Source organism: Onychomys torridus, chromosome 1 (assembly GCF_903995425.1).
Source record: "Onychomys torridus chromosome 1, mOncTor1.1, whole genome shotgun sequence".
NCBI lineage: Eukaryota > Metazoa > Chordata > Mammalia > Rodentia > Cricetidae > Onychomys > Onychomys torridus.
The window spans coordinates 127245685-127272515 of record NC_050443.1 but is presented as its reverse complement, the minus strand read 5'-3'; the positions used below and the strand labels follow the sequence as shown (position 1 = coordinate 127272515).

At 45.9% G+C, this 26831-nt stretch overlaps 1 protein-coding gene across 1 annotated transcript; it reads right to left on the bottom strand.

Annotated features, from left to right (window-relative positions):
* Positions 1–784: 784 nt before the first annotated feature.
* Positions 785–26831, bottom strand: LOC118572373 (phospholipase A and acyltransferase 3). Its single transcript, XM_036171961.1, has 5 exons — positions 26704–26831; positions 26250–26313; positions 10925–11027; positions 8161–8429; positions 785–1020 (listed from the first exon to the last, which is right to left on the bottom strand). Exons 2-5 carry the CDS (start codon positions 26262–26264, stop codon positions 919–921), a joined length of 489 nt encoding a protein of 162 aa, XP_036027854.1. The 5' UTR covers positions 26265–26313; positions 26704–26831; the 3' UTR covers positions 785–918.

Below are 26831 nucleotides of genomic sequence, written 5' to 3'. Positions count from 1 at the left end.
ACCTTTAATCCCAGCACTAGGAAGGTTGAGACAGGAAGTGATGTGGCTGGGCGGAGAGAGGAATATAAGGCAGGAGGAGGCAGGAGCTCAGCGACTTTTGGCTGAGGACTCAGAGGCATTCCGTCTGAGGATTCGAGGAGACAGGATCTCGCTTCCCTTCAGCCTGAGGATTCGGTAATGGGGAGAGGTTTCTTTGGTGGAATCTTCCTTTGTCTCTCTGACCTTTCAGCATTTAGCCCAATATCTGGCTCCGGGTTTTTATTATGAGACTGACTAGGACTCCTATCACACTTTCCTCCCTGAGTCGTTTCTGGCCTTTACCACAGCAATAGAAACCTAACTAGAACAGACCTTGGAAGACTTTAGGAAGAGCAGCCAAATATACCCTGAATTTCTCTGTGGGAAGGGGTTGTGCTAGGGATTGAGCCTAAAACTAGGGCGGCACTCTTTCCACTGAGCTACAGTCCCAGACCTGGAGGATTTGTCTTTCACACTCCACTAAATATCCATCGACTCCAGCTCCTGAGTCTCAAGGTGCCATGTTGGATCGAGTTCTATGCCACTGGAGCCCTGGTTATCTGAGGTGTCCACGTCTGTGTGTCCAGACTGCCTCCTCTGGCACACTGCAGTGTCTGGCCTACCACAGACTTGCCCTTCATTTAATAGTGTTGGGCTCTGTCTCCTGCCGTGCAAAGGGAAAGAACCAGCAGGAAAGGGTGTTGCCCAGAGCAGAGTGAGAGCTCCCCTCCAGAGACTTCACACCAAGTAACTACTGCAGCATCCGGCCAATACAATTCCCTTCTGTGCTTTATTGTGTGCTGTGAAAATAAGCCTTATTATAAAACAGTAGAATCTAGGAGTCAAACTTCAAAGCTTCTAGCAAAAGAATGAGCCCCTAAGGCCGGGTGCTCATTCAACTCATTGCTTCTGTTTCTTGTTTCTGGAGAACATGACTCCAATGAGGCCCAAGGCTGCCAAGCCCACTCCAGCAATGCCTGCCATCTTGACAGCTTCTCTGACCTGCAACAGAGAAGGGACTGGGTCAGGCTCCGTGTTAGGAATGGGGGAACAGGCTGTGCATTGAACAGGGTCACTCGGTTCATGGCACCTCACATGCCCCCTTCACTTCCAGTGGCCAAACTTGAGAGCCAACAAATACTGGCAGGGGCAACAGGAGAAGAAGGCTGGGAGGGAAAAAGAAATGGACAGAACCAGCTGGCCTGGGATTTACCTGGACCCCAAATGGTAACCTGAAGTCAGCCCTGGACTACTTAAAGCATAAAAACCTTTGTAAGGCGTCTATGGAAAGAACAGTGAGATGACAGCAGGATGGTGAGGATCCTGGCCAGACAATGGGTGAGTGTGAAGTCAGGAAGAAATTGAGAAAAAAAAAAAAAATCTGACCTTCATGATGCAAAGACCTCACCTCATGCCATGTTTCCGGTGTCTGGGGCTGCCGGATATCGAGGTGTTCCCTTTACAGGGTTGGGGTCTTATTGTTTTTGCTGTTTGCTAGCTGTTGTGTGATGTTTTCATCATGTTCTGACAAATAAAGCTTGCTAGGAATCAGAGGACAGAGCTAGCCACAAGCCAACCAAAATTAACCACAGAGGTTTTGGAGGACTGTAGACAGATAGACAGGAAATAGTAAGGCAGGGTAGAGAGGAATCTCGGCCCTTTGGGAGGAAGGAACAGAACAGGTAGGAGAGGACTGGTAGTGTCTACTTCTCTGATCCTTCAGGTTCTTACCCCAATATCTGACTCCAGAATTTTTATTAATAAAGCATAATTAGACTAACACTTAAGCTAGTTTTTCTCTTGTAGTCAGGGTCTTTCTATGTAGCGCCTTCTGATATGAAGTCACAACATGCCCACATGGTTGGGCATGCCCGGTGGACCTAAACACTTCCGCCTAGTTATTTCCCATTCAAAATAGCCATTTCCGGGTCAAAACATCTCGCATGACTAGGACTCCGTGGCTTTGCATGGTCGCATAAAGCGCGTGCGTGGAGTAGCCACATGAGTTCCTGTACGCATGCTCAGCCCACCCTTTATAAGCCGGCGCCATTTTTGCACCGGTCTCTCTCTTTCCTCTTGACCACGTGTGTTTCCCACAGGCCTGTTCACGTCTGTCTCTTTGTCTCTTTCTCTCCTAGCTTAATAAAACTCTTCTGTGGATTTGTCGTGTTTCGGGACGTTTCCTTGCAAGGTAAGAGCGCTAAATAACTAACACCTTGAACTCAACATCCTCCTGCCTCAGCCTCCTGAGCACCACCCTTAAAGGCATGACACTACACACAGTTCTTCCTTTGTATGGAATCTGGTCCCTGCAGAGAGGCCACAGTCAAAGCATAGTTGTCCCTATTCCACAGTCCTCCTTCTTTTTTTTTTTTTTTTTTTTTGTTTTGTTTTGTTTTTCGAGACAGGGTTTCTCTGTGTAGCTTTGGAGCCTGTCCTGGAACTTGCTTTGTAGACCAGACTAGCCTCGAACTCACAGAGATCCGCCTGCCTCTGCCTCCCAGTGCTGTGATTAAAGGGGTGTGCCACCAGCGCCCGGCCTCTTCTTTTAATCTTTTATGTTTTAAGAAAAGGTCTCATGTAGCCCAGGCTGGCCTCAAACTCGAGCTCACTATATAGTGAAGGGTCTTAGAGTTTCTGTTGCTGTGATAAAACACCCTGATCAAAAGCAACTTGTAGAGGAAAGGGTTTATTTTATCTTACACTTCCAGATAACACTCCATCCCTGAGGGAAGTCAGGGAACTCAGCCAGGGCAGGAACTTATGCAGAGACCATGGAGGAAAGCTGCCTACAGGCTTGCTTCTCGTGGCTTATTGAGCCTGCTTTCTTGGCACCACCAGCCCAGGGGTGGTAATGCCTACAATGAAGTAGGCCTCCCCCATCAATTATCAATAGAGATGATGGACCACAAGCTTGCTCACAGGACAATCTGGTGGGGGCATTTTCTCTTGAGGTCCCCTCATTCCAAAATAACCCTAGCTTGTGTCAAGTTAATATAAAATTAGCCAGCACACCAAGGATAACCTTAAGCTCCTGGTCGTCTGCCTCCACCCACCATGTATTACAGGTGTGAGCCACTGAAGCTGACTTTCTATTCTTAAATTCCGCTAAGGATGGTAGTGATGTAACACAGGTGTGAGCATATCTGACTTGCTGCAGCAAAGGAAAGCATTGCAAAAGAGAGGGGAAATGAACATCTGCCAAATTTCACTCTCTCCCAAAATCCAACTAAAAACTAAAACAGAAGAGCATTTGCTTGGGCTGGGGAGGTAGCTTCATGGTAGAGCACTAGCCTACCAATGGGAAAACACTGAGTTCAAATCCCCAACACCACAGAGATTTTTCTTTTTAATCCCCCCGCCCCGGCATTTGTTTTAAGCATAATTCAACGAGGACAAAGAAGCTGGGGAGTAACCCTACTTAGAGAAAGAAATTCCTAAAAGGATCAAACTGACAAGCCCAGGTTCTTCTGGGAGTGGACGGGAGAGAACACGTCCGCCATTTCCCTGGCCCGACTCCCCGACCCCAGCAGAGGTATGAACATTGGTTCTCTGGACAACGTAAAGCAGAAGCTCTCGGAGACGGGGCCTACGAGTCTAGACACACATTCAAGGTGTGTCATACCATAAACAGGGCGCTAAGTGACTGTGCATGTTCAGTGTGAGCCTCCCTTCTCTTGCTGCTCCCTGAAGATCATCCTCCAAGCAAGCCTGGAAAACTTTTCTGGAGAATCTGACCGTGATAAGTAGGAATAGTGGAAGATTTGGATACTGAGGACTCTCAAACAGTGTACTGGGCTCATCACACAGTGAACATTAATGAGCCCCTGCCCTCACTCCCATTCATTGGCTCCTTCCCTGGTGCCTATCTTCTGTATCCCTGGTCTTCCCTCACTGTTGACCTTCTAATTTGGATGGAAGTTTGAATGGTACCATCAACCAGAGAGGTCTGACTGCTGGCTAGCCTCGAGCCATGGTGTTATAGGGCTACCTTGCTAAGTATCTAGCTGGGAATGGATCAGGGGGTAAGGCACCTGCCTTGTAAACACAAGGACCTGAGTTTGATCTCCAGAACCCTGTCAAAAGCCAGGTCTGGGGCACACATTTCTAGTCCCAGTGATGGGAGATGAGACAAACTGATCCCTGGGGCTTACTGGTCAGTAAGCTCAGCCTAGTTGACAAATTCCAAGCCAGTGAGAGATCCTGTCTTTTTTTTTTTCTTTGTTTGTTTGTTTGTTTTTTTAAAAAGAGGGACAGTGCATAAGAAATCACACTGGAGGCTGACTTTTTGCCTCTACACACACCCAGATACACAGGAACACACACACACACACACACACACACACCTCTATCTAGTGTTTTCCTTGCTGTTCTGTATCAGCAGGGGTAAAATGGTCTGCAGTAATGGAGGAGGAGCAACATGACCCTCATTCCTTTCTGAAGCTTATGTGAGAACAATAACAAAATAATGCTGATACCACTGGTTCAGATAAAAGATACTTTGTTAAGGCACACAACAATGACTCCGCTGTCTGTGGTCATACTTTGTACACAAAGAGAGTGATCTATGAATACAGTATCTAGTTAGTCCTGGTGGTGATATGGTGGTATAGTCAGGTCTTACAAACATACATACATAAAACTTTTATATCTGCACTTAACAACATGTTATGATAGCTTGGTGACAGGTTATATATGAGTAATTTAATGTTTTATTTAGGTAAACTGAGTTCTGCCTGCTGGTTAGAAGTCCCTTCCTTATGTGAGAAAATTAACACTTGTCCAAAACTGCCTGAAGGCTAAGGTGTCATGGGCAACATGATGCTGCAGGTCCTGTTTCTGTTTGCTGAAAGATTGCTTTCACAGACCAGTTATTGGTATTTACATTGTCTATGGTTTTTTATTGCTATCTGCCAAATGTTGGAACCTTTTGCTACAAAGCTCTCTGTTCCTGCAATTTCTACCCCTATAAACATGCCTAACTAAATTTCCTTTAATGATTAAGGAACTCAAAGGCCACATAAGCAGGAGTCATAATGTTGCTTATTGTTGTGTAGTGCTGTGTATAAATAACATTTCACACATATAGGATTGTTTTTAAAGGCAAGGTTTCTTAATAAACTGTTGTTATGATTGGTTGCAGATTAAGAAATGCTCCAGGCACTAGCACACCTCTGAGGGCATTTCCAGAAAGGATTAACGTGGGGAAGATTTCCCTGAGTGTGAACCGCACCATTGCATTAGCTGGAATCCTGAAGAAAGCACGCTGAGCTTTTTTTTTTTTTTTTTTTTTGAGACAGGGTTTCTCTGTGTAGCTTTGCACCTTTTCCTGGCTGGCCTCGACCCACCTGCCTCTGCCTCTCGAGTGCTGGGATTAAAGGCATGCGCCACCACCGCCCACCCTTTCCTCAACTTCCTGACCTGCCATTGTCCCAGCAGGTAGCCCTCAAATATCAGCCAAAACAAACTTCCCTCCTTAAGGTGCAGCTTGTCAGGTGTTTGGTCAGTGATAAGAAAAGCAGTTAACACAACGATCATGGAAAGCATGCCACCCGAAGGGAGTAAACCAAGAAAGTGAAGGATGGAAGCGATGCAGAGGATGTCACATCACAGACCCTCTAACCCTGCTTCCTTTCACTCAGTTACACCATGTCCCCTGCAGCTCTCTCTGAGACAGCGTTAATAAGGGGCCTTCCTATGGCCTTGAACTGGCTCCACCTCCTGACAGGTGCAGGATAAATTTATGGTCCTCTTTAGTGCCTGCCCTGGTCCCCTTGGCTGCAGGCAAGGCCAGGTAGGTCACATGGTGTAGAACTTCCCACACACCATGAAAGCCTGTAAGACAAAGAAGGTCCCCTTGCTCTCAGGAGCTGAAGGGAGCTGGGGGCCCCTAAGAGGTCCCGTTGGTGCCCCTCATGGTTGTCTATGTCCATCCATGCTGTTACAGTGCCCCTGATATCCAGGGGTTGAAGACTCTCCCTTCTAAACTCCATTGTGCTGTCTGTAGAGCAAGGCCCCATCTCTCCTAAAGCTCTCTCACACCTCAGCCTGATCAAGGCTACCTGTGGTCGTGAAGCTCTTGTTCTTTCTCCTAATAAAGCTTTTCTGAAGGGTAACTTCATGGCAGCTCCTTTCTAGGAATTCATGCCTGTCTCTTGCCTTCTAACAGATAAAATCATTAGCGCAGGAGAGAAGTAAAAGGGTTCTTGGTGCACTGGGGAAGGACTAGGGCTGATGACCATCAGGATCAAATAGGACTCAGCAACAAGTGTTTCTTACTGTGTATCTGTGTGTATGTCTCTCTCTCTCTCTGTGTCTCTGGTATCTGTCCATATGTGTTTGTGCATGTATATGCAGGATGTGTGTGTGTGTGTGTGTGTGTGTGTGTGTGTGTGTGTGTGTGTGTGTATTGCTGGTTATTGAACCCAGAGCCTTTATGCTAACAGACAGACTGAGTACTGTCATCCCCCAGATCACTTCTCTCATGGCATCATTTTCTGGTTTTCTTTTTTATTGGTTTTGTTTTGTTTGCTTTTGTTTTTTGCGAGGCAAGGTTTCTTTGCGTAGCCCTGACTGTCCTGGAACTCTCTGTAGACCTGGCTGGCCTTGAACTCAGAGATCTGCCTGCCTCTGCCTCCCAAGTACAAGGACTAAAGTGTTCACCACCACCACAACTGCAGTCACCCAAGAACTAATGACATTCCTCTTCTTTCCCTGCCTGATTCCTACCCCAGAGGGGCTGTTTTATGCTCACTGAAGCCAGACTGTGGCTCAGACCCTTGGGAGTGCTCAGCAAATACTGACAATTGCCTTCCTCGTCCACTTAGAAATGTGCTGCTCCTCTATGTCAATCGTATTTGAAAATATACGTTAAATAGCTGATGGACAGTATTCCGCTAACTGATGAAAGATACCAGGCCCAGTAGGAAGCTACCTAATGTCTCACTGTAGAGAAGAGAGACCAAACAACCAAACAACCAAACAACAATCGGTACAGGCAGCATGAGAGAAAGCTGAGACTGTCCCTGTCAGCAAATGCCTCCCAACCAAGTCACAGTGGCCCAGAATGGCCAGCAGCCAAAACCCTGGATGAGCCAAGCGAGAAGAGCAAGCTCCAGAGACTGTCTCTGCTACTTTCATTTATCAGCTTCATTTCCTGAGTCAGCCCTGTGAGGAGTATAAGAATTCTCCTCTCTAGTTCACATGAAATCCTCTGAGATCAGTTCTCATAGGTTTTATATCAAGTGGGGAGCCTAACTAAATATGTCCTCCAAGATCATACAGCTAGTAAAAGACAGGGCCCAAAGGGCCAGAAGGGAGTGGTTAGCTCAATGATAGAGGGCCTACCTACCATTGGCAAGACCCTGGGTTCAGTCCCTAGCACTGATAGTGAAGGGCCCAAGTCTATTTGACTCTAGGAGTCCCTCCTCTCCATCCCCACATTAGCCAAGTAGAAAGAGAAAGGATTGCAACACAGAGAAGCAAACAACCACACAGATCTTAAGTTCTCATCCGTGCAAAGCCAAGTGTGGTCACACTTGCCTGGAATCTAGCACTTGGCAAGCTAAAGAAGACTAAGGGTTCAAGGCCAGACCAGTCCCAGCTGCCCAGAGAGACTCTGTCCCAAAAGAGAAAATGGAGAAATGGCAGGACCCCCCCTAGGATTATATAACATTATAATCTGTTGCCTGCTAAGTGAGGCTGGTTAAATGAACCCACACATCAAATCTCTCTGCCACTCACCAACACAGCTGCATCTGACTGCCAAGAAAACATGGCACAGATCTGAAGACTCAAAAAGATTTGTTGGGTGAAATGAATGGCCATAGCCAGATGACTTGAGTTCTAGAAGCTTCTGTTTCCTCACCTACAAAGTGAGGCTATGAGAGCATCCCTCCAAGGCTCTAAGAGCATCATCACAGGGATGGACTGGTCATCAGACCCTATGTGCTGATCTTAATTGTGATCTCACCTGCCTGATTCCCCAGCCTGAGCATGACACTCTCAGGGACAGGAAGCATACTCCTAGGCTATTTTTGTCCTGTATGTGACTCTATTTCTCTACCCACACTCATGTCTAGTCATTGTCAGCTGGGAAACTGACCTGGCACTTAAAGTCAGGTACAGGGGCTGAGGACGCACCTGGTCACTGCGGGCAACTCCATAGCGTAGTTCATTCACAAAGTGCTCACAGTTCTCACTGGTCAGCTTGTAGAGAACCTCCTGCCCCACCAGCTCCTCAGCCCGCTGGATGATCTTGTTTAGAGGCAGTGGGGTGTATTCGCTGTCATGTTTGTTATTGACCTGGTACTTGTCCCTCCCGACCACGTCGTACAGCAGTTCTTTCTTCACTATGGCCTTGTCGGTCAAAGCAGACATGATGCTGGCTGCCCCGGCTCCTGCAAATTCACCTGTGGATCCACAAAGAACAGAGGAGTTGTTCCTGGACAGGGCCACAGGGATTGGGTGCTAGCCCACAGCTGGGCATCCAGGCTTAGCACCATCCACACGGGATGAGCAAGATGAAAACAGGTGAGGCTTTAGAAAAGGTTCTTGTGGTCCCTGAACCCTTATCAAGATGGAGACTAGTGAGGGTGGCAGTTAGTTGAGGGATGAGACAGGGTCTCACTCTGTAATCCAGGCTGGTCTAACCTGGAAATTACTATGTAGTCCAGCCTGGTGTCAAACTCTGAACCGCTTCTTGCCTCTGCAGTCCATATGCTGGGATGACGGACATGCTCCATCACCCCTGGCTACTGGGATGACGGACATGCTCCATCACCCCTGACTACTGGGATGACGGACATGCTCCATCACCCCTGGCTACTGGGATGATGGACATGCTCCATCACCCCTGGCTACTGGAGTGTTTCTTTAGTCAGAAAAAGCTGGTCTTCTATGCTGTAACCACTTCTTGATTCTGCAAATATGTGCCAGGAGCTCCCTCATCTTTCTGGGGAAAGACCATGTAGCCTATTGATTCCATCTGAGCTATAATTCCTTGACCTCACCAGGCTGATGGCCTCAGGAAAAGAGGCTGGTCTTCAGAGTTCCACTTTAGGGAGACAGCTCTATCTGTCAGAAAATAAAGCTTGCTTAATTTGACCAAAGAATTTATGTTATGGTCTTTACTCTCATTCAGTGGGATTAACATGAGGAGTTCCAGACCACCTAGGATGGCAGAGTGAGACCCTGACTTTTGTTTTGTCTTGAAACAGGATCCGTGTAGCCCTACCTTTCCTGGAACACTCTATGTAGAACAGGCCTTGAACTCACACACAGAGATTTGTTGTTTTAACTTTGGCACAGAAACTGTGCCTTAATCTACTATTTCCACAGCTACTGGCCTGCTTCTCTGGCAGGCTTCACCCCTGTAGGCACCAGCTCTGGTTTTGCCACTGAAGGCAGCTTTAACTAAATCCCTACCCTTCTGTTTATAAAGATGCTCGAGATTCAAAGGCTGGGGAAAACCGGCTAGCTCAGAGAGGTTGAGTAGCACCTAGCTAATCTTCTCTCCTTGCTGTCATCTCCAAAGAGCTCATCCTCCTGCTCCACCACACAAGCCACACAAATCCAAATCCTTCACAGCTCCTTCCAGTGTCTCTCTTCCAAGCGCCCTCTGATGCTCTAGGATTACTTTCTATCAACTAGTTGCTAACTCGGCCTCCTGACCCAAGGTTAATTTTATTTAGTTAACGCAAATACAAACTCAAGGTTCAGTGTGATTGAACATACCCCAGCAGAGATCTGCCTGCCTCTCCCTCCTGGGGGCTGGTATTAAAGGAGTGCACCACTGTGTCCACTCAGCCATGAGACCTTGTCTTTAAAAAAAATGAAAAATTGAAAATAGCTATGTATGACTGTCTGCAACAGATCTGACGTTAGACGGATCCTGTCAGCAGTCACTCATGGATTAGGGAAAGACTCACAGGTCTCTACCCTCCCTGCTGAACTATTGGCTATTGGTAGATCTAGGGGAAGGGCAGTCATTGTCTTCTGTTGTGTACTACTGATGAACCCACAAGGCTCCATCAGAGAGTTTCAAACTCAGCATCACACAGAGGACCCTGGTTAAACCAATGGCTCTCAAGAAAAAAAAAAAAAAAAAAACATAAATGTGGGAAAGGGATTTGTAGGGGAAATGATAAAGGACTAGAGAGGGTAGGATGATAGCAGTCAGGATGCACTTTATACATGATGAAACTGTCCAAGAACAAATTCAATTAAAAAAAATTATAAAAAAAGAAAATTAAGCAGAGTCATGCCTGGATGCATACCTCAGCCTCTCTACAAAGACCCCTGTGTAAGTGTTACAGCTCTGAAGGGGAAAGGCTTCCCCAGTGAGAGTGTACAGCTCTGAAGGGAAAAGTATCCTGGCAGTTGGGAGCCAAGGAATACCACAAAATCAGACTGCACAACAAACCTCACACAAGAGATTTATTGGGAAGGAAAAACCTAGGAGGGTGTCTGCCTCTGCTCCTGCAGGAAGCAGCAGAACTAAACAGAAGACAGGATTTCTTGGGGGATGAAGCTTTCCAGGGTGGAGATTTCCAGGGTGGGGATTGGTGGGATTTCCAGTCCTGAGCATGGACTTTTTACTCTGTAGGGCAGAGCTTGGCAGCCTGAGCCTTTGTAGCCCTGAGAGTGTTCTATGGGTAGAGTCTGGCAGTTGGAAGTCCAAGGAGGCAGGGTCTGGCTATTCACAAGCCTTGAGTGGCTTACACCCTGGGGTCTAAGGAATAAAGCTCAGAAACCATCCTGGCACATCAGACTGCATTCACATAAACTTAGAGATGGATGACTAAACAAGGAGCAAGGAGAACCCAGGGGCTACCTGTTGCCCATAGCTCCACATATCTTTTCCCAGTCCCTAGGCCCAGCACAATGAAGGCCCCAGTGTTCTTACTTGGGGGAGCCAGGTGGATCACATATCCATCACCGACATAGATGGCCCAGTGTCTGTACACAGGACGGAAAATCTCAATCAGGTCTCCAGGCTTTGGTTCTGGCTGCAAAACCAAGAACAGGACTATTAGCAATGGCATGAACCCTTGAGGCCAGGGCAGGCTGGGTTGAGAATATGCAGCCCCTTAGTCCCACCTATCAGCTCCAGTAAGCAGGCCCATGTGGATGCAGGCTCTGCAAGTCTGATGCTGGCTTACCTCACAAGGCCATGATCCAGGCCTGCAAGAAAGATGTCATGCCCCACCCCCATTTGCCATGATTAAAAACTGCAAAATGGAGGCTAGAAAGATGTCTCAGCAGTTATGAGTGCTTACTGCTCTTGCAGAGGACCTGGGTTAGGTTCCCAGCATCCACATGGTGGCTCACAACCATCTGCAACTCCAGTTGCCTGGGGATCCTATGCCCTTTTCTGACCTCCACAGGTACTGCATGAAGGTGGTACACATGCATACATGCATGTGTACACTAATGCACAGGAAATAAAATAGAAATAAAAAAGAAACCTATAAAATGAACAATACTGTAAACCTGGTCAAAAGTATATGACTCAAGAAGTCCATAGGCTCTAGCAGGAGACCTACTGCTGTTGTTTCGATAAATGGACACACTGTCAAATTTCCTTCCAATACTTGTGTTTATACACATAGATAGAAGCTTCTTCTGCAGTGGGCAAAAGTCAATGCAGATACTCAAAACTTGACAAAATGCTAAAAGTAAGCAGCTATTGAGTGCTCAGCCCTAATGGGACATTTATGTCACCACCAACCCACCCACCCTAGGTTCAGGGAATGTGGCAGGAGAACCAGAGGGCGAAGAAGAGTGCTGTTGTCTTCCAGGCATGACATGGCCATAGCACTCAGGATCACTGTAGCTGTGGTCACCTGTATAAGACTTCACAAGAGCAAGGGGACAAGACCAGTCAGCATTCTAGCAAGCAACACAGATTGATTTAGTGGGTAACCAGAGACAGAGAGGAGACAGAGAGAAAGAACATGAAGGTGAGAAGGAGTCATGTTGGGGGAATGTCTAGGGGAAGGTGGAGGCAGATATGATCAAGATACATTGTATACATGTATGCAATTATTAAAGAACAAATAAAAGACATTCCTTAAAAACTGCAAACCTAAAAAGGTCTTTTCATTAGCTTTGTCTTTTTAGTGCTCTTGCTACAAATATTACACAGCTCCTTCCTGCTCAAGGTGCTAAGGCAGGATTATCAAGAATTCCAGGCTAGGGTAAAGAAATGGCTCAGCATTTAAGAACACTGACTGCTCTTCCAGAGAATCCAGATTCGATTCCCAGCACCCACAAGGTGGCTCACAACTGTCTGACTCCAGTCCAGGGAGACCTAATGCCCTTTTCTGCCCTCCTTCAGGCACCCATATGGTACACAGACACACATGCAGCCAAAACACCCCTGTACCCAAATAAATAAACAATTTCTAAATGACTTCTGTGCTAGCCTGGGCCACATAGTGTGGCCTGTCTCAAACTTCCTTCTTCATGCTTCTCCCCACTCCCCCCAAAAACCTTATTACAACGACAAAAAAGCATTTAAAATGTAACAGTCCAGCCTGCAAAATATTTAGTTATTTACAAAATAATAAGTAAAAGTCATACCCCCAAAGTTATGCATTGTACAATTTCCTTTATATGACATTCCAAAGTAAGCATAAATATAGGACAAAAAACTGATCAGCAATTCTGAGGGGCTGGGGTGAGGAAAGTTACCACTAGAAAGGAATATATCCCTATATTCCTTTTTCTGACTTTTTTAGTTTCCTCCTTGTGTACAATGTGATGTAATCACATTCCCCACCCCCACTATTCTCTCTTGTCCCCTCCTCTTTCCAGATTGACCCCCTTTATTGCCCCAGGTAGTCATTTCCTATTTTCTCTCTTTTTAAATATATATTATTTATTTATAGATTTATTTTTTATGTATACAGGTGCTTTGTCTGTATGTATGCCTGCAGACCAGAAGAGAGCATCAGACTGTGAGCTGCAATGTGGATGCCGGGGATTGAACTCAGAACCTCTGGAAGAGCAGCCAGTGCTCTTAATGGATGAGCCATCTCTCCAACCCCATCATTTCCTATTTTCATGTCTTCATTTTGTGCAGGGGATCACAGCTGCTGTATGTTCATGAACGACTCAGTGGCCATGTCATGTTCAGAAGACATTGCTCCTAAGCACTCTTCCCCATGCTCTGGCTTTTACAAGTCTTTCTGCCCCTTCTTCCTCAATCATTGCTGGTCCTTGGAGTGAGTGATGCAGCTATCCCATTAGGACTGAGCACTCAACAGCCCCTTATCCTCAGCACTTAGACCAGTTATGAATCTCTTCTTTGACTGTCACCCAATGACTTGAGGCTGTGAGTGTATCTGTTCTATACCTCGATTAGGGAGGGCAATGGTTCACTTGTATATGTTTATCAGAATGGGACTACATACTTTAAAAGGTAAATTATATATTAAATTTGGGGTTTGGTTTGGTCTGATTTTTTGAGGCAGGGTCTCACTTAGCCCAAGCTGGCCTGGGACTTGCTATTTGGCTGAGGACAACCTGTTCTGGTTTCCTACACCCACCTCCCAAGCATTAGAATTTCCGGTGTGCCTCACCACAGCCTGCCCGCTTTATGCTGTTTTAGCTGAAGTTATTTCTTTCCCATATCATTACCTGGTTAAATTACACATTAATTTTTAAAAATAAAAATTAACTGAGTGTAGTACTATACACTTTTTTTTTTAATTTATTTATTATTGTTTTACATACACTGGTGTTTTGCCTGCACGTATGTCTGTGTGAGGGTGTCAGATCTTGGAGTTACAGACAGTTGTTAGCTATCTCTCCAGCTCCAAGTTTTTTAAGATTTAGTTTTTCCTGGACAGTGGTGGCACACACCTTTAATTCCAGCACTCAGAAGACAGAGGCAGGTGGATCTCTTTGAGTTCCAGGCCAGCCTGGTCTACATAATGAGTCCCTGTTCCAAAAGCAAAACAAAACAAAAGAGCTCTTGCAGATAAGCCAGTTTCAGTTCCCAGCACCCCCACCAGGCAGCTCACAGTTGCCTGTAACTCCAGCTCCGGGATCTGACACCGTGTTCTGGACTCTACAGGCCCTGATCTGCAAGTTCACATGGTTTTGTATACTTTGTAGTTAGTTAACTGTTCTCTCTCTGCAACAGCAAGGTTGGGGAGTTGCAGCAGAGACTGTGTAGCCTGCTGGTTTTGCTTGATATCCATTTGATCCCTAGAATTCACACAAAAAAGTCAGACATGGTGATGTGTGCTTACAATCCCAGCACTGGGGAGGAGACATGGAGACAGGTGAATCTCTTGGGTTTACTGTCCAACAATTAGCCTACTTGGCAGCCCACTCCAGGCCAATGAGAAATACTGTCTAAAAAAAAAAAAAAAAAAAGACAGGATGTCTTAGTTAGGTTTGGTTTTCTTATTGCTATGAAGAGACACCATGGCCACAGCAACTCTTACAAAGAAAATATTTAAACATTTAATTGAGGCGGCAGCTTACAGTTTCAGAGGTTCAGGCCATTATCATCATGTGGGGCTGGCTACATCTTGACCAGAAAGCAGCAGGAAGTTGACTGTCACACTGAGTGAAACTTGATAAAATACCTCAAAACCCATCCCCACAGTGACATACTTCCTCCAACAAGGGAGGACAATTTGGGAAATGAACCAGGTACCTCTGAGATCAGTCTCCTCTTAGATTGCTATCAAGATTCAACTGCTGATGGGTTGTGGTCTAGAGTGGCTAACCATCAGGCTAAGAATAAGGTCCTGCTGACTCCTAGGTTTTTCTTTTTTCACACAGTAACTTAGTTTGAAACTCAGTTTGAAATGGAGCTAGTTTTTACATTACAGTACTGTGAACAATACACACAAACACATACCACACACACAAATAATTTTTTTCTAGATTTATTTTATGTATGAATGCTCTATCTACTTGTACACCTGCATGCCAGAAGAGGACATCAGATCCCCGTTATAGATGGTTGTGAGCCACCATGTGGGTGCTGGGAGTTAAAGTCAAGGCCTCTGGAAGAGCAGCCTTTACTGCTGAGCCACCTCTCCAGCTCCCACAAATAATTTTTTTTCTTTTTTCTTTTTATCTTTTTTTTTTTTTTTTTTTTTGTCTAAAGGGGTTGAAAAAGTGGCTCTGCAATTAAGAGTGCATATTGCTCTTGCAGGTCACCCAAGTTTGGTCCCAGGTATTCATATCACGCAGCTCACAGTCACCTATAACACCAGGACCAGGGGATGATGACTCTGACCTCCTCAGGCATCTGCACTCACGTCACCCAGACACACACACACACACACACACACACACACACACACACACACACGTTAAAATAAGTCTTTTAAAACAATAACCTAAAGTGCTTGTTATCTAGCCTTGGTCAGAAGAAAAAATTGCTAATCTGATGGACCAGCCTGACTCCATTTTAAGGTTAAAAGCCATTTTGTTATAAGGTCAAAATAAGTTCATTTCTGTTTACTGTAAAATTCAAGTTGACTGTGCTTTTAACCTGTTTCTGCAGTTTGATATGTTCCCACCTATAGAGTTTGATGCATACTTCAGACACACTCTCCTGGTAAGATGTTCTGGCTGGGCAGTGGTTGCACATGTCTTTCATCCCAGCACTTGAGGCAGAGGCAGGAAGATCTCTGTGAGTTCAAGGCCAGCCTGATTTACAAAGAGAGTTCCAGGACAGACAAGGCCACACAAAGAAAGCCTCTTTCAAAAATCAAAAATAAATAAATAAATAGATAGATAAATAGATAAATAAATAAATAAATAAAGTTCTGCCAGACTGATATGTCAAATAATCTAATCTGACTGCTTCTGTAAAATTTGTTTACCAAATCCTTAGGTCACCAAATTCCTTTGAAAATCCCCAGTTTACACTTTTTCCTCTACAAAAGAGGCCTGAAAAGTTAACCCACACTACTCTCTCAAATCTGGTTTTGGAGAGTCAGTCCTATGCATCATAAATAAAGCTTGTTTTATTGGCTTTAGTTTGGGTGGTGGTTTTTATTCTTGCTCAGTTGGGGTCAACATTCTTGGAGGCCCCACTGAGATTAGACCCGAACCCAATCTCAGGGACCCTCTCTCTGGTCCCCTGGGACTGCTCCCCCTTGTGGTGCACCTGGTGAAGTTCCAAGGCCCAGGATGTGCTCTTGGTTCCACAGAATACTGAAGTGAGGGACAAGACAAAAAGAAACCAGCAAGCACTTGTGTAAGAAGGCTTCCTCCATCAGCAAGTCATACTAAGGCATCCACCTCTGTGACATCTGGCACTGGTTCTGATGGGCTACCATCTGGAGACAGTGACATGCCTGATGAGGTACACGAATTCCTGTCCAGGGCACATGTGGGAGGTCACTCAGTGAGTACCACCAGATTCTACTGGAGGGTCTGAGGTTGCCGGCTCACAAACCTAGTCTGTCTACAGAAGCTGATGTAAAACAGGGCTCAGAAGACTGGCAGGAGACGTACCCACTATATATATATATATATATATACACTTCTATAGATCCAGAGGACCCAGAAATCCTCAAGGTGATTAACCTGGCCTTTGTAACTCAGTCAGCTCCAGGTGTACATAAGAAAATCCAAAAGATGGATGAGTTTGCAGGAAAGAATAGGTCAGAATTGTTAGAAATAGCCCCAAAAGTGTTGGACATAGAGACAGCAAGGAAGATTTTCTAATGAAAATAAACCAGACCACTGTGGCAGCACTACATGCTCCTCTTACTTTCAGCCTTGACCAACACCTACAAGAAAAAGAAAAGCCCTACAAAAGGACCAACGTGCCGCAAGGAATTGGGAGAGTGGAAAAGTGGATGACCCCAGTGGAAGTGGGTAGGCCTTCCCCGGCCACAGAAAAGCATTCCTCAGTCAAAACCAGTCCTGACTCTGGAACATTGGTGATTGGGAGCGTGGCTCTTTCAATTTAGGCCTACGGTAACTTTCTCAATTGGGGGACAACCTGTAAACTTCCTGGTAGACACGGGAGCATCACATTCTGCATTAACGAAGCCCCTAGGACCTCTGGACAAAAGAACAATGGAAGTACAGGAAGCTACAGGAGAAACTAAACTGCAAAACAGACTTGTTTTTATTTTCACTCGGTGAGAACAACAAATCTCTGCTATAAAAGGACCCACAGTGGTCCCAGGAACCCAGGCGAATACTGTTGCATTCTGATAGGGAAAATGGGTAGCATTAGCAGAAAGTCCTTTCAGATGCAGGAACAAGGCTGCCTTTTCCAGAATGGGGCTCAGGAACCCCTAGCCATCACAACATCCTATACATCACAGACAGGGCCAGCGACAAAGCTGGGACTATGTGCCCACAGGATTTCAGAACAAAGCACTTTTATTTCCAAAAAAAAAAAAAAAAAAAAAAAAAAAAAAAAAAAAAAGATGTTTTCCTTAGCAAGCGAGTTGAGAAATTTCTGGACTCTGAAATTCATTTTGAAAAACAACCCCAACTACCTCCTAAGGACCAGATTAAACATATCCTATATACACATGTACATCAGATCATTGATGAGAACAATATGGATTTACATGGGCAAGCATAGAAACGATAATAAAAATTACTTTCAAAAAAGCAAGCCAAAGCTGGACATGGGGCGCACACTTTTAATCCCAGCACTCGGGAGGCAGAGGCAGGTGGATCTCTGTGAGTTCGAGGCCAGCCTGGTCTACAGAGTGAGTTTCAGGACAGCCAGAGCTACATTTTTTTAAAGGCAAGTTGAAGGCTGAGGATGTGGCTCAGTTGGTAGGGCACCTATCTAGCATGTACAAAGCCATGGGTTCAGTCCTCAGCACCGCATAAAGCCAAGTGCAGTGGTGCATGCCTGTAATCCCAGCATCTGGGAGGTGAAGGCAAAAGGAGCAGAAGTTCATCCTCAAGGCCAGCTTGGGCTTCATGAGACTCAATCTCAAAAAATGCCCCCCCAAAAATGTAAGTTGAAAGACATGATGGACTTGAGGGTGTAACTCAGTGGTAGGACACCTGCTTAGCATGCCCAAGGTCCTGGGTTTGACTGCCAGAATCCACTTCCCCTAAAAAGACATTATTGTTCTATTTCTGCTTAAGGTATATTTTTATACACTTGGAATTAAAACGCATTATATATTATGCATGATCTCAGGAAAATACACCAAACTATTGGTTACTCCCTATAGTGACTGACAGAAATTTGCAAACTCATATATTTTATTATTCAAGTCTCTTTTTTTAAAGATTTATTTTATTTATCATGTATACAGTGTTCTGTCTGCATGTTTGCCTGCAGGCCAGAAGAGGGCACCAGATCTCATTATATATGGTTGTGAGCCACCATGTGGTTGCTGGGAATAAGTACCTCTCTCTGGAAGAGCAGCCAGTGCTCTTAACCACTGAGCCATCTCTCCAGCCCTATTATTCAACTCTTTGAATATTTTTCTGTGAATTACTTTGAAAATAAAATTTTTAAAGATTTGTGTGTGAGAGAACACATGTGCGCCTGTGTCTGGGTGAGTGTTCATGTGTGTGTGTGTCTGTGTGTGTGCATGTGTGCTGATATTTTGTGCTATAGTAAATAAAGCTTGCCTGGAGATAGTGCATAGCTAGCCACTAGTTAACCATAAAGGCCAGGCAGTGGTGGCACACACCTTTGATTCCAGCACAGGGCAGTGGAGACAGGAAGTGATGTGGCTGGGCGAAGAGAGGAAGGTAAGGCGGGAGGAGACAGGAGTTCAGAGCTCTTTCAGTCTAAGGATTCCTAGAGGTCAGAAGTCTCTCTAGTGGCTGGCTGCTCTGCTTCTCTGATCTATCAGCTTTCACCCTAACATCTGACTCCTGGTTTTTATTATTAGACCAATTAGAATTCTCACTTCATGCATGTGTGTGCGTTCATGTGTCTGTGCATATGCATATGTGTACACAGGCCAGAGGTCAACATCAGGAGTCTTCCTCAGCTGATGTCCACATTATTTTTGAGACAAAGCCTCTCACTAAACCTGAAGTTCACTGGTACAGCTGGGCTGGCAAGCCCATGAGCTCCAGAGGCTCTTCTCTCCCCACCTCCCAGTTCCAGGACTGCAGGCATGTGGCATGGGCCCCATTTTTCAGGTAGGTGTTAAGGATCTGACTTCAGGCCTTCAGCTTGCACAGCAAAAGCTTTGCTGATTGTGCCATTTCTCCAATCCCATTATTTCAAAAAAAAAAGAAAGAAAGTTTAAGTGAGAATAAAATTCACATATTGAATATTCAGTTTTTTAAATTTGAAAATGTAGACATTATATGTTATCAAACCCTCATGAAGTTGTCTCAATTAGGAGTATTAATCTTTATTGATTTTCTAGCTTCTAAAATTGTTTAAATAGCTGGGTAGTGGCACACACCTTTAATTCCAGCATTTGGGAGGCAGAGGCAGGCAAATCTCTGTGAGTTCAAGGCCAGCCTGGTCTACAGAGTGAGCTCCAGGACAGCCAGGACTGTTTCACAAAGAAACCTTGCCTTGAAAAACCAAAAAGAAAGAAAAATTAAGAAAAGATTAAGTAAATATTAATCTATGTTTTGGTTTTGGTTTTGGTTCTGTTTGATGGAAGGGTTAAATGATTTTCTTTACTTTTTTATATGGATGAGTGTTTTGCCTACATGTATATTTGTGTACCATATATGTGCCGGATGCCTTCAGATGTCAGAAGAGGGCATTGGATTCCCTTCAACTGGAGTTACAGGCAGTTGTGAGCTTCTGTTTGGGTGCTGGGAATCTGAGTCTTCTGCAAGAACAGCAAATGCCTTAGCCTCTTAACTGTCTCTCCATCACTGTTGCTTGTTGTTTTGTTTTGTTTTGTTGAGACAGGGTCTGACTTTGTAATTCAGGATGACCTCAAACTCACTATACAACTCAGGCTAGCCTCAAACTCATGGTAATCCCCCTGCCTCACCTTCTTAATGCTAAGATTATAGCACCTTGAAACTTGACAAAAAATCAGTGGGTTATATTCTGGAAATATGACTCAATGACTAAAAACACTTGTCATGAAAACCTGATGAACTGAATTCAATCCCCAGACCCCATTATGGAAGGAAAGAACCAACCCCCATAGGTTGTCTGGTTTCCACACGTGTGCCATAGCACACAGGCTCAGAGAGAGGTGGGAGATGGGGGATAAAATAAATGTAACACTTTAAATAGGTTTTATTTTTTTTAGAGGAAGGTAGTGTGGCTGGCTTAGAGCACATGGGAAGAGACCGAGATTGTTTGGTCAAAGCTGCCACAGCAGGAGAGGAAGGAAGCATGTTATCACTTGCAGAGAACAGGAAGGCTTTGACTCTGATGTTGACTGATCGCAGTCAACATCAAGGTGTGGGGCGCATGAGAGGCTTGTTCCAGGGCAGGTACCTAAATGGGTTCCCTGACTGCTGCACTGGGAAAAGGTCATACCCAGGGTGCTGGAGGAAGCAGGAGAGACAATGATGGCTCAGGCAGGCTGTGACAAGCTGAGAAATACAGGCTGGACCCACCTGAAGGCAGCCACCAGCTTTTCCAAAGGTTATGTATTTAAAATAGTCGAGCAACAATCAGCAATACTGTTCCAAGGACAAAAACCACCATTTCTAGACCAATATAAAGTAAACTGCTTGCTTTGAACTATTTAGAAATTTAAAAGGTGGGCAAACCTCCAGGATATCTGAACACTGTGTTTACATTGTCGGGAGGGATTGTTTTAGCCAACAATTCATTTATTCTTTTGTATGATTTACTCACATTTCCGTTTATCTTAACCCACTCAACCAACCACCAGCTTTTTATTCAGTGATGGCCATTTAAATGTGCAAGGCTTTTAAGTGCCTTAGCTTTTTAGATGTGCTAGGTTACAGGCATGGACCTCTGTGCCTGGCTACTGATGGCTCTGCTTAACTAAACAAGTCAGTAATTATGCTTAAGAGTCTGGGTTCAAACCAAGGCTCAGCTGCTTACAAGTTTACCCAAACTCTCCCTGGGCCTCAGTCTCCTTGACCATAAAATGGGGACAGTTATATATGGCACCTGATTCAGAGGTTTATCTTGAAGATTAAATAAGTCAATAACAATAAAACACTGGGTAGAGTAGGAAACAGCTCAATAGAAAAAGCATTTGCCGCACAAGTATCAAAGTCTGGATTTGATCCCAAGAACCCAGTTTAAAAAGAGGAAAAAAAAAAAAAAGTCAAGGGCCAGGGGTGGTGGCAGTGTGTACCTTTGATCCCATCACTCTGGAGGCAGAGGGAGTCCATAGATCTCTGAGTTCAAGCCTGGGCTACATAATGAGTTCCAGGCCAGCCAAAGCTACACAGAGAGCTAAAACAGAAAGCCAAGTTGGAATGATTAAAAGCACTTGCTGTACAGATGACCCAAGTTCACCCAGGCGCCGTCTCTAGGACACATGTAAAATGCCAGAAAGGGTGGCATACAGCCAAGCCCAGCACTCCTACAGCCAGAGGGAGGAAGAGAGGGAGAACATGCCTGCTACCCTGGAGTACACTGCATAGTGGCAGAAAGAGAGGACCCGCCTCAACAAAGTAGAAGGTGAGAACTAATTCCTAAAAGCAATTCTCTGATCTCCACCCAAGCATTACACCGAATGGCTAGCCAGTAAAGCCTAACTGGAGATTTCCAGGCAAGCAAGAAATCTGCGACCGACCGCCCCCCCACCCCCCAAAAAAGGGTAGGGACTGGAGAGACGCCTCAATGTTAAGAGCATTGGTTGCTCTTCCAGAAGACACGGGTTTGATTCCCAGCATCCACATGGCAACTCACAACCCTCTGTAACTCAAGTCCCAGGGAATCTGAGGCTCTCTTCTGACTTCTGTGGGCACTGCATGCATTTAGCACACAGACATATATGTAGTCAGAACACCCACACACATGAAATAAAATAAAAATGAAAGAGGTACAGCACCCAAGACTGTCCTCTTGCCTCCCCATGCACACTAAATACATGTGCATATGCACACTGTTTTATAACACAAGCTCAGCACAGAGGGAATGTTCAGGAATCAGCAGCTTCTGCTGCATGGTGGGTGGATGCTATTAGTCCATTTTTATCCAGAAACATCGAGGACACTGTGGCACTTGTGAAATCCAGCCTGAGGGAATTCTCTCCCTGTTCCCGGAAACCACATGACCCAGCGAATATGAAAAAATATCTTTCACTTAGGAAGTCCAGGTCTTGCCAAGAGTAAACTTTTCAATGAGTAGTGGGGGAGTTTCCATGCCAAGGTTTTGAGAAAAGAAAATCTGTGAGGAACTAGGGACTGATCTGAGATGACTGGATCACCAGAAACACACCAGGTACCCTTAGAAACCATTCAAACTTCTGGAATCAATCTCTGGGGACTTTCTGGTTAATCAGGACTGCTAATACCTATCCAGTAGTGTTTGTGTAAGAAATAACTGTGATAATGGCTGAATGCTGTAAAAAACCTAGTGAAAGTCAGGAAAATGCTAGAGAGCCTGTGCTGCAGGATAGATGGGGGGAGGGGAAGAGGCATAGAAGAAATTGGAAGGGCCTGACAGCCCTGACTTCCCAGCCTCTGGCCTAAAAGAAAAGTAGATAAGACAGACCTGTCCTGACACATTAGCCTTCCCTGTGCCCCTGCCTAGGCCTCCTAGTCAGTCAGAGAGGGCCAGTGGCAACTCCAGCAGGCACCCAGCCTCAGAAGCCCAAATGGCCCAAGCATCCTGCCTGCCCAGACTCACTCACCAGCACCAAACCCCAGGCCTATTCTCTTCCAGGGTAAACCTGGCCCATTTGTGCATTGGGACCTGCCCCATCCCCAACTCACATACCACCACCCAACACTACTGGGGCATTCACAGACTACCTGTAATCCTGCCAATGATCTCATTTTATAGATGAGAAAAATGAGTTCCAAGCTGGGAATGAACTTACCCAAGGCATCAGAGTTTGTCCAGAAGCCATAGCCAGATTCCACCACAGACCTGCCTGGATTCAAGTATCCAGCAATAAAATAGGATATGAAAACGTGAAAGAGCTGTATGTGGAGTGCACAGGGAATGCCTGTCAGTCTCTCATATATCGGTCCTCTCTTCAAAAGTGAAACCAACTTTAAGGTCCAGTGAAAGATAAGCCTCCCTCACCCTCTGCAGAGGGAGGAGCTGTTCCAGGCTCTATGATCCCAGCCCAGTCTTTTCTGTTCCGGTTTTAGATTTGATTTGGTTTCTCATTGTTGGTGGTAGTTGGTTTTGTTTTCTTGTTGATGATAATGCTGGTGGTAGTGGGTTTTAGTTATTTATTTATTTTTTGTTTTTTGTTTTTTCAAGACAGGGTTTCTCTGTGTTGTTTTGGTGCCTGTCCTGGATCTTCTCAGTCTGTAGACCAGGCTGGCCTCGAACTCACAGAGATCTGCCTGGCTCTGCCTTCTGAGTGCTGGGATGATAGGCGTGCACCGCTGCCTGGCTTATTTATTTTTGAGATGGACATCTTCCTGTATTAACTAGCCTAGTCTCCAGCTCTGCATGCCACCTCCCCAGTGGTAGGATTACAAGCGTGACCAACCATGCCCAACCCTACAGCTCTTTTACACAGGATGACTGTAATGAATGAGCTGAGCTAAGGGAATGCGTGACCAGTTTCCATGCGTACCCTAACATCTAGACTAGCCCAGCATGCTGAGGGCTGAGGACTGGATCCACTCTACCAGCATCCAGCCTGGCACTTAAAGAGTCTCATCAGAGACTGATGGCCTGGGGAGGGGACACTGTCTACTCCTCCAGCCCCTCCCAGCTTAGGGAGTAACGACGCAACCCTGCAGGAACAGAAGCCCCCACCACACTTGAGACGCATCCTCTTCTCTCTCTCCTTTCTTTGCATCCTAACTAACTCCACCAAGGGTCCCCAGATGTCAACCTCAGACCAGAAAGCAGTCAGGCCTGGCTTGGTAGAATGTGCCTTTAATTCCAGTGCCTGGGAGGCTGAGACATGAGGATCTCTTTGAGTTTGAGACCAGCCTGGTCTACATAGTGGATTCCGGAACAGCCAGGACCACATAGACACTCTGTCTCAAAAAAGCAGAACAACAAAACAAAAAGGAGAGCGACCAGTTAAGGAACTCTGGACTCTGGACTCGGCTCTGGAAGGCACATCCACAACACAGGATTTAAATTTCAGTTTTAATTTGAATACTCACTTCCAGGAAACACATCCAAAGTTCAGCAATACAGTCGATAGAAGATGAGGGCATCTTTCATCCAAACTTCTTACCAGGTTAGAAAGTTTAGGGCAAGGAGAGATCTGGGCTGAACTTTCCTGCCGGCCTCCTCCCCCATGCCCCACAGAGGAAGCTACTCAGGTCTCTAGCCACAGCCCTGCATTTTTAGTGTGGGTGTGGGTTTTGTTTTTTTTAACTTTCTCCCTTTATTTTTATTTTATGTGTATAGGTGTTTTGACTGCACGTATGTCTGTGCATCACATGTGTACAGTGCCTTTGGATGCCGGAAAAGGGTGTCAGATCACTTGGGATTGGAGTCACAGATGGTGGTTGGCTACCTTGTATGTGTTAGGAACTAAATCCACATCCTCTGGAAAAGCATCAGGTGCTCTTAACCACTGAGCCCTGTTTTATTTTGTTCAAGACAAGGTCTCTCTACACAGCCCAACTCTGCATCCTCTTATATCAAGCGCCCAAGTGGTGGGATTGCAGGTGTGTGCCAGCATGCCCAGCTTCACAGCCCTGCTGGTGGGATGACTACAGCTATTGAGCTGAGTGCAGAGAAAAGAGTGATGAGTTCCCCTGCTCAGCCTGAGAGGAGAGGGATCATCAGTAAGATTTCTATGCACACCTCCAGTTGGTGCATATTTATTTCCTGTTCTTTTAATTAAATAAAAATGCAAGGGCGGTGAGATGGCTAATCAAGTAAAGGAGATTGCTCCCAAGCCTGATGACCGGAGTTCAGGTCTCAGGACCCAGATAGTGAAGAGGAGAACTAACGCCTACAAGCTGTTCCCTGACCTCCACAGGTTTGCCAAGGCATATGCATGCCCCAAGTACACACACACACACACACACACACACACACACACACACACATACACATGTGTTTTCAAAGCTGTCTACTACATGAAAGTTAAGTCAAAGAACCACAGTTACACAGTCAAAACACACAACAAAAGCACACATGTATTTTTCAACAGTCAGCTCCTAATGTCTCAGCAGGGTTCAAGCTTCTGTGGTCTTAATCTTCCATGGGTTAAACAGAAAACAAAACAGTCTGGTCTGGCAGTACCAGAAACTGAAAGCACAGCCTGGAGCTGGACTCACATGACTATTCTGGGAACTGCTAACTTTTAAGTGATGTTTCACCCAGGGGAACAGAGAAGTTGAATTTAATTAAAATCCACAACAGGTACTCAGCTAGAACACAATCCCAAGTGAGTTGTCTGCAAAAACCTACAATCTGAACTAAGTCAATAAAGTCCCTGTTAAAACAAAGAAGACATTTGCCCAGTTAGGATCTCAAGACATCATGAGTTAACCAAGAGGCCAGGGCTGGGCTGTGTCTCAGCTGGCAGAGTGCTTGCCCAGCCTGCAGGAGGGTTTCAAAAAACTGAGTATGGAGCCCACATCCATAATTCCAGCACACAAGAGGTGGAGGCAGGAGAATCAGAAGTACAAGTTTGCCCTCACTACATAACAAGTTTGAGGCCAGCCTGAGCTACCTGAGGCCTTGTCTCAAAAACAAAAAAAGACAAACAAACAAACAAAAATCAGAAAGAAAAGAGAAGTGGAGATGGAGGGAAGAATGGAAGGAAGGGGAAGCCAGAGCTGGGAATTTGTTCAATTTCACACACACACACACACACACACACACACACACACACACACACACACACACACACACACACACACCAGGAACCTGTCCCGTGTTCCTGGTTTGGTAGGAAGACCCAACCTCCACCTTGCCCGACTCTCCTGCCTTCGGTTGCGCCTGTGTCAAGCAGGGTGGCTTCCAACCTGCCGATTTCAACAAGTGCTGGCGTCACTCAACCAGTGACCCACAGCTGATACCTGATGCCAGCAGTGGAAGGAAGTGTGGTTCCTTCACTACAAAGCTCCTTTTCGAAACAGCAAATCAGACCCCGAGAAGACAAGAGTCATCATCCCTGGCACACCCGCAGCGCCCCCTCCCGCATCCTCTGGCCCACCCTCAGCCCCCATCCCGTACTTACTATGGGTGCTGGCATCTTCGGCGACGTGTGGGGCTCAACTTCAGCTTAGCAGCTGCGTGGATGCCTAAGGCACAGAGGGAGCAGAGCTTATTATGTCTCAAACAAGAAGCAGGGTCCCCAAATCTCCAGGAGCAGGTGGCTTCTAGCAAGGCCCTTTAGGAACAGCTACCAAACTCCTCCAACTTTCTCGCCAGCCTCTGATCTGCTCTTCACTTGCCCTTGGAAGGACAAATCCCTCGCTGGAAGCCAGCGGCGGCTCACAGGATCCCTGGGCGCTCACTCTTTCTGGGCAGACATTCGCGCGTCCCTGGCTGCTTTTCTCTGCGCCAGGAGGTTGCCAGGCGGGTGGCAGCTACTGGCCTGACTTGTTTACGCCCGCCCAGCCGCTCTCCAGCTCCCAAACAGCCCGGGGGGGGGGGGGGGGGGACCCGCAGAGGCATCCGGGCATTCTCACCTTTGCTTAGGTCCCAGAAAGAAACGCTTCACCCTCCTACGAGTAGGCAAGCGAGGCCAGCGCAGTCGTCAGGACTGGTTAAATGGCTGCAAAGTCCCGGCCGCGCCAGGTCACCCCGCCCTCCTCCT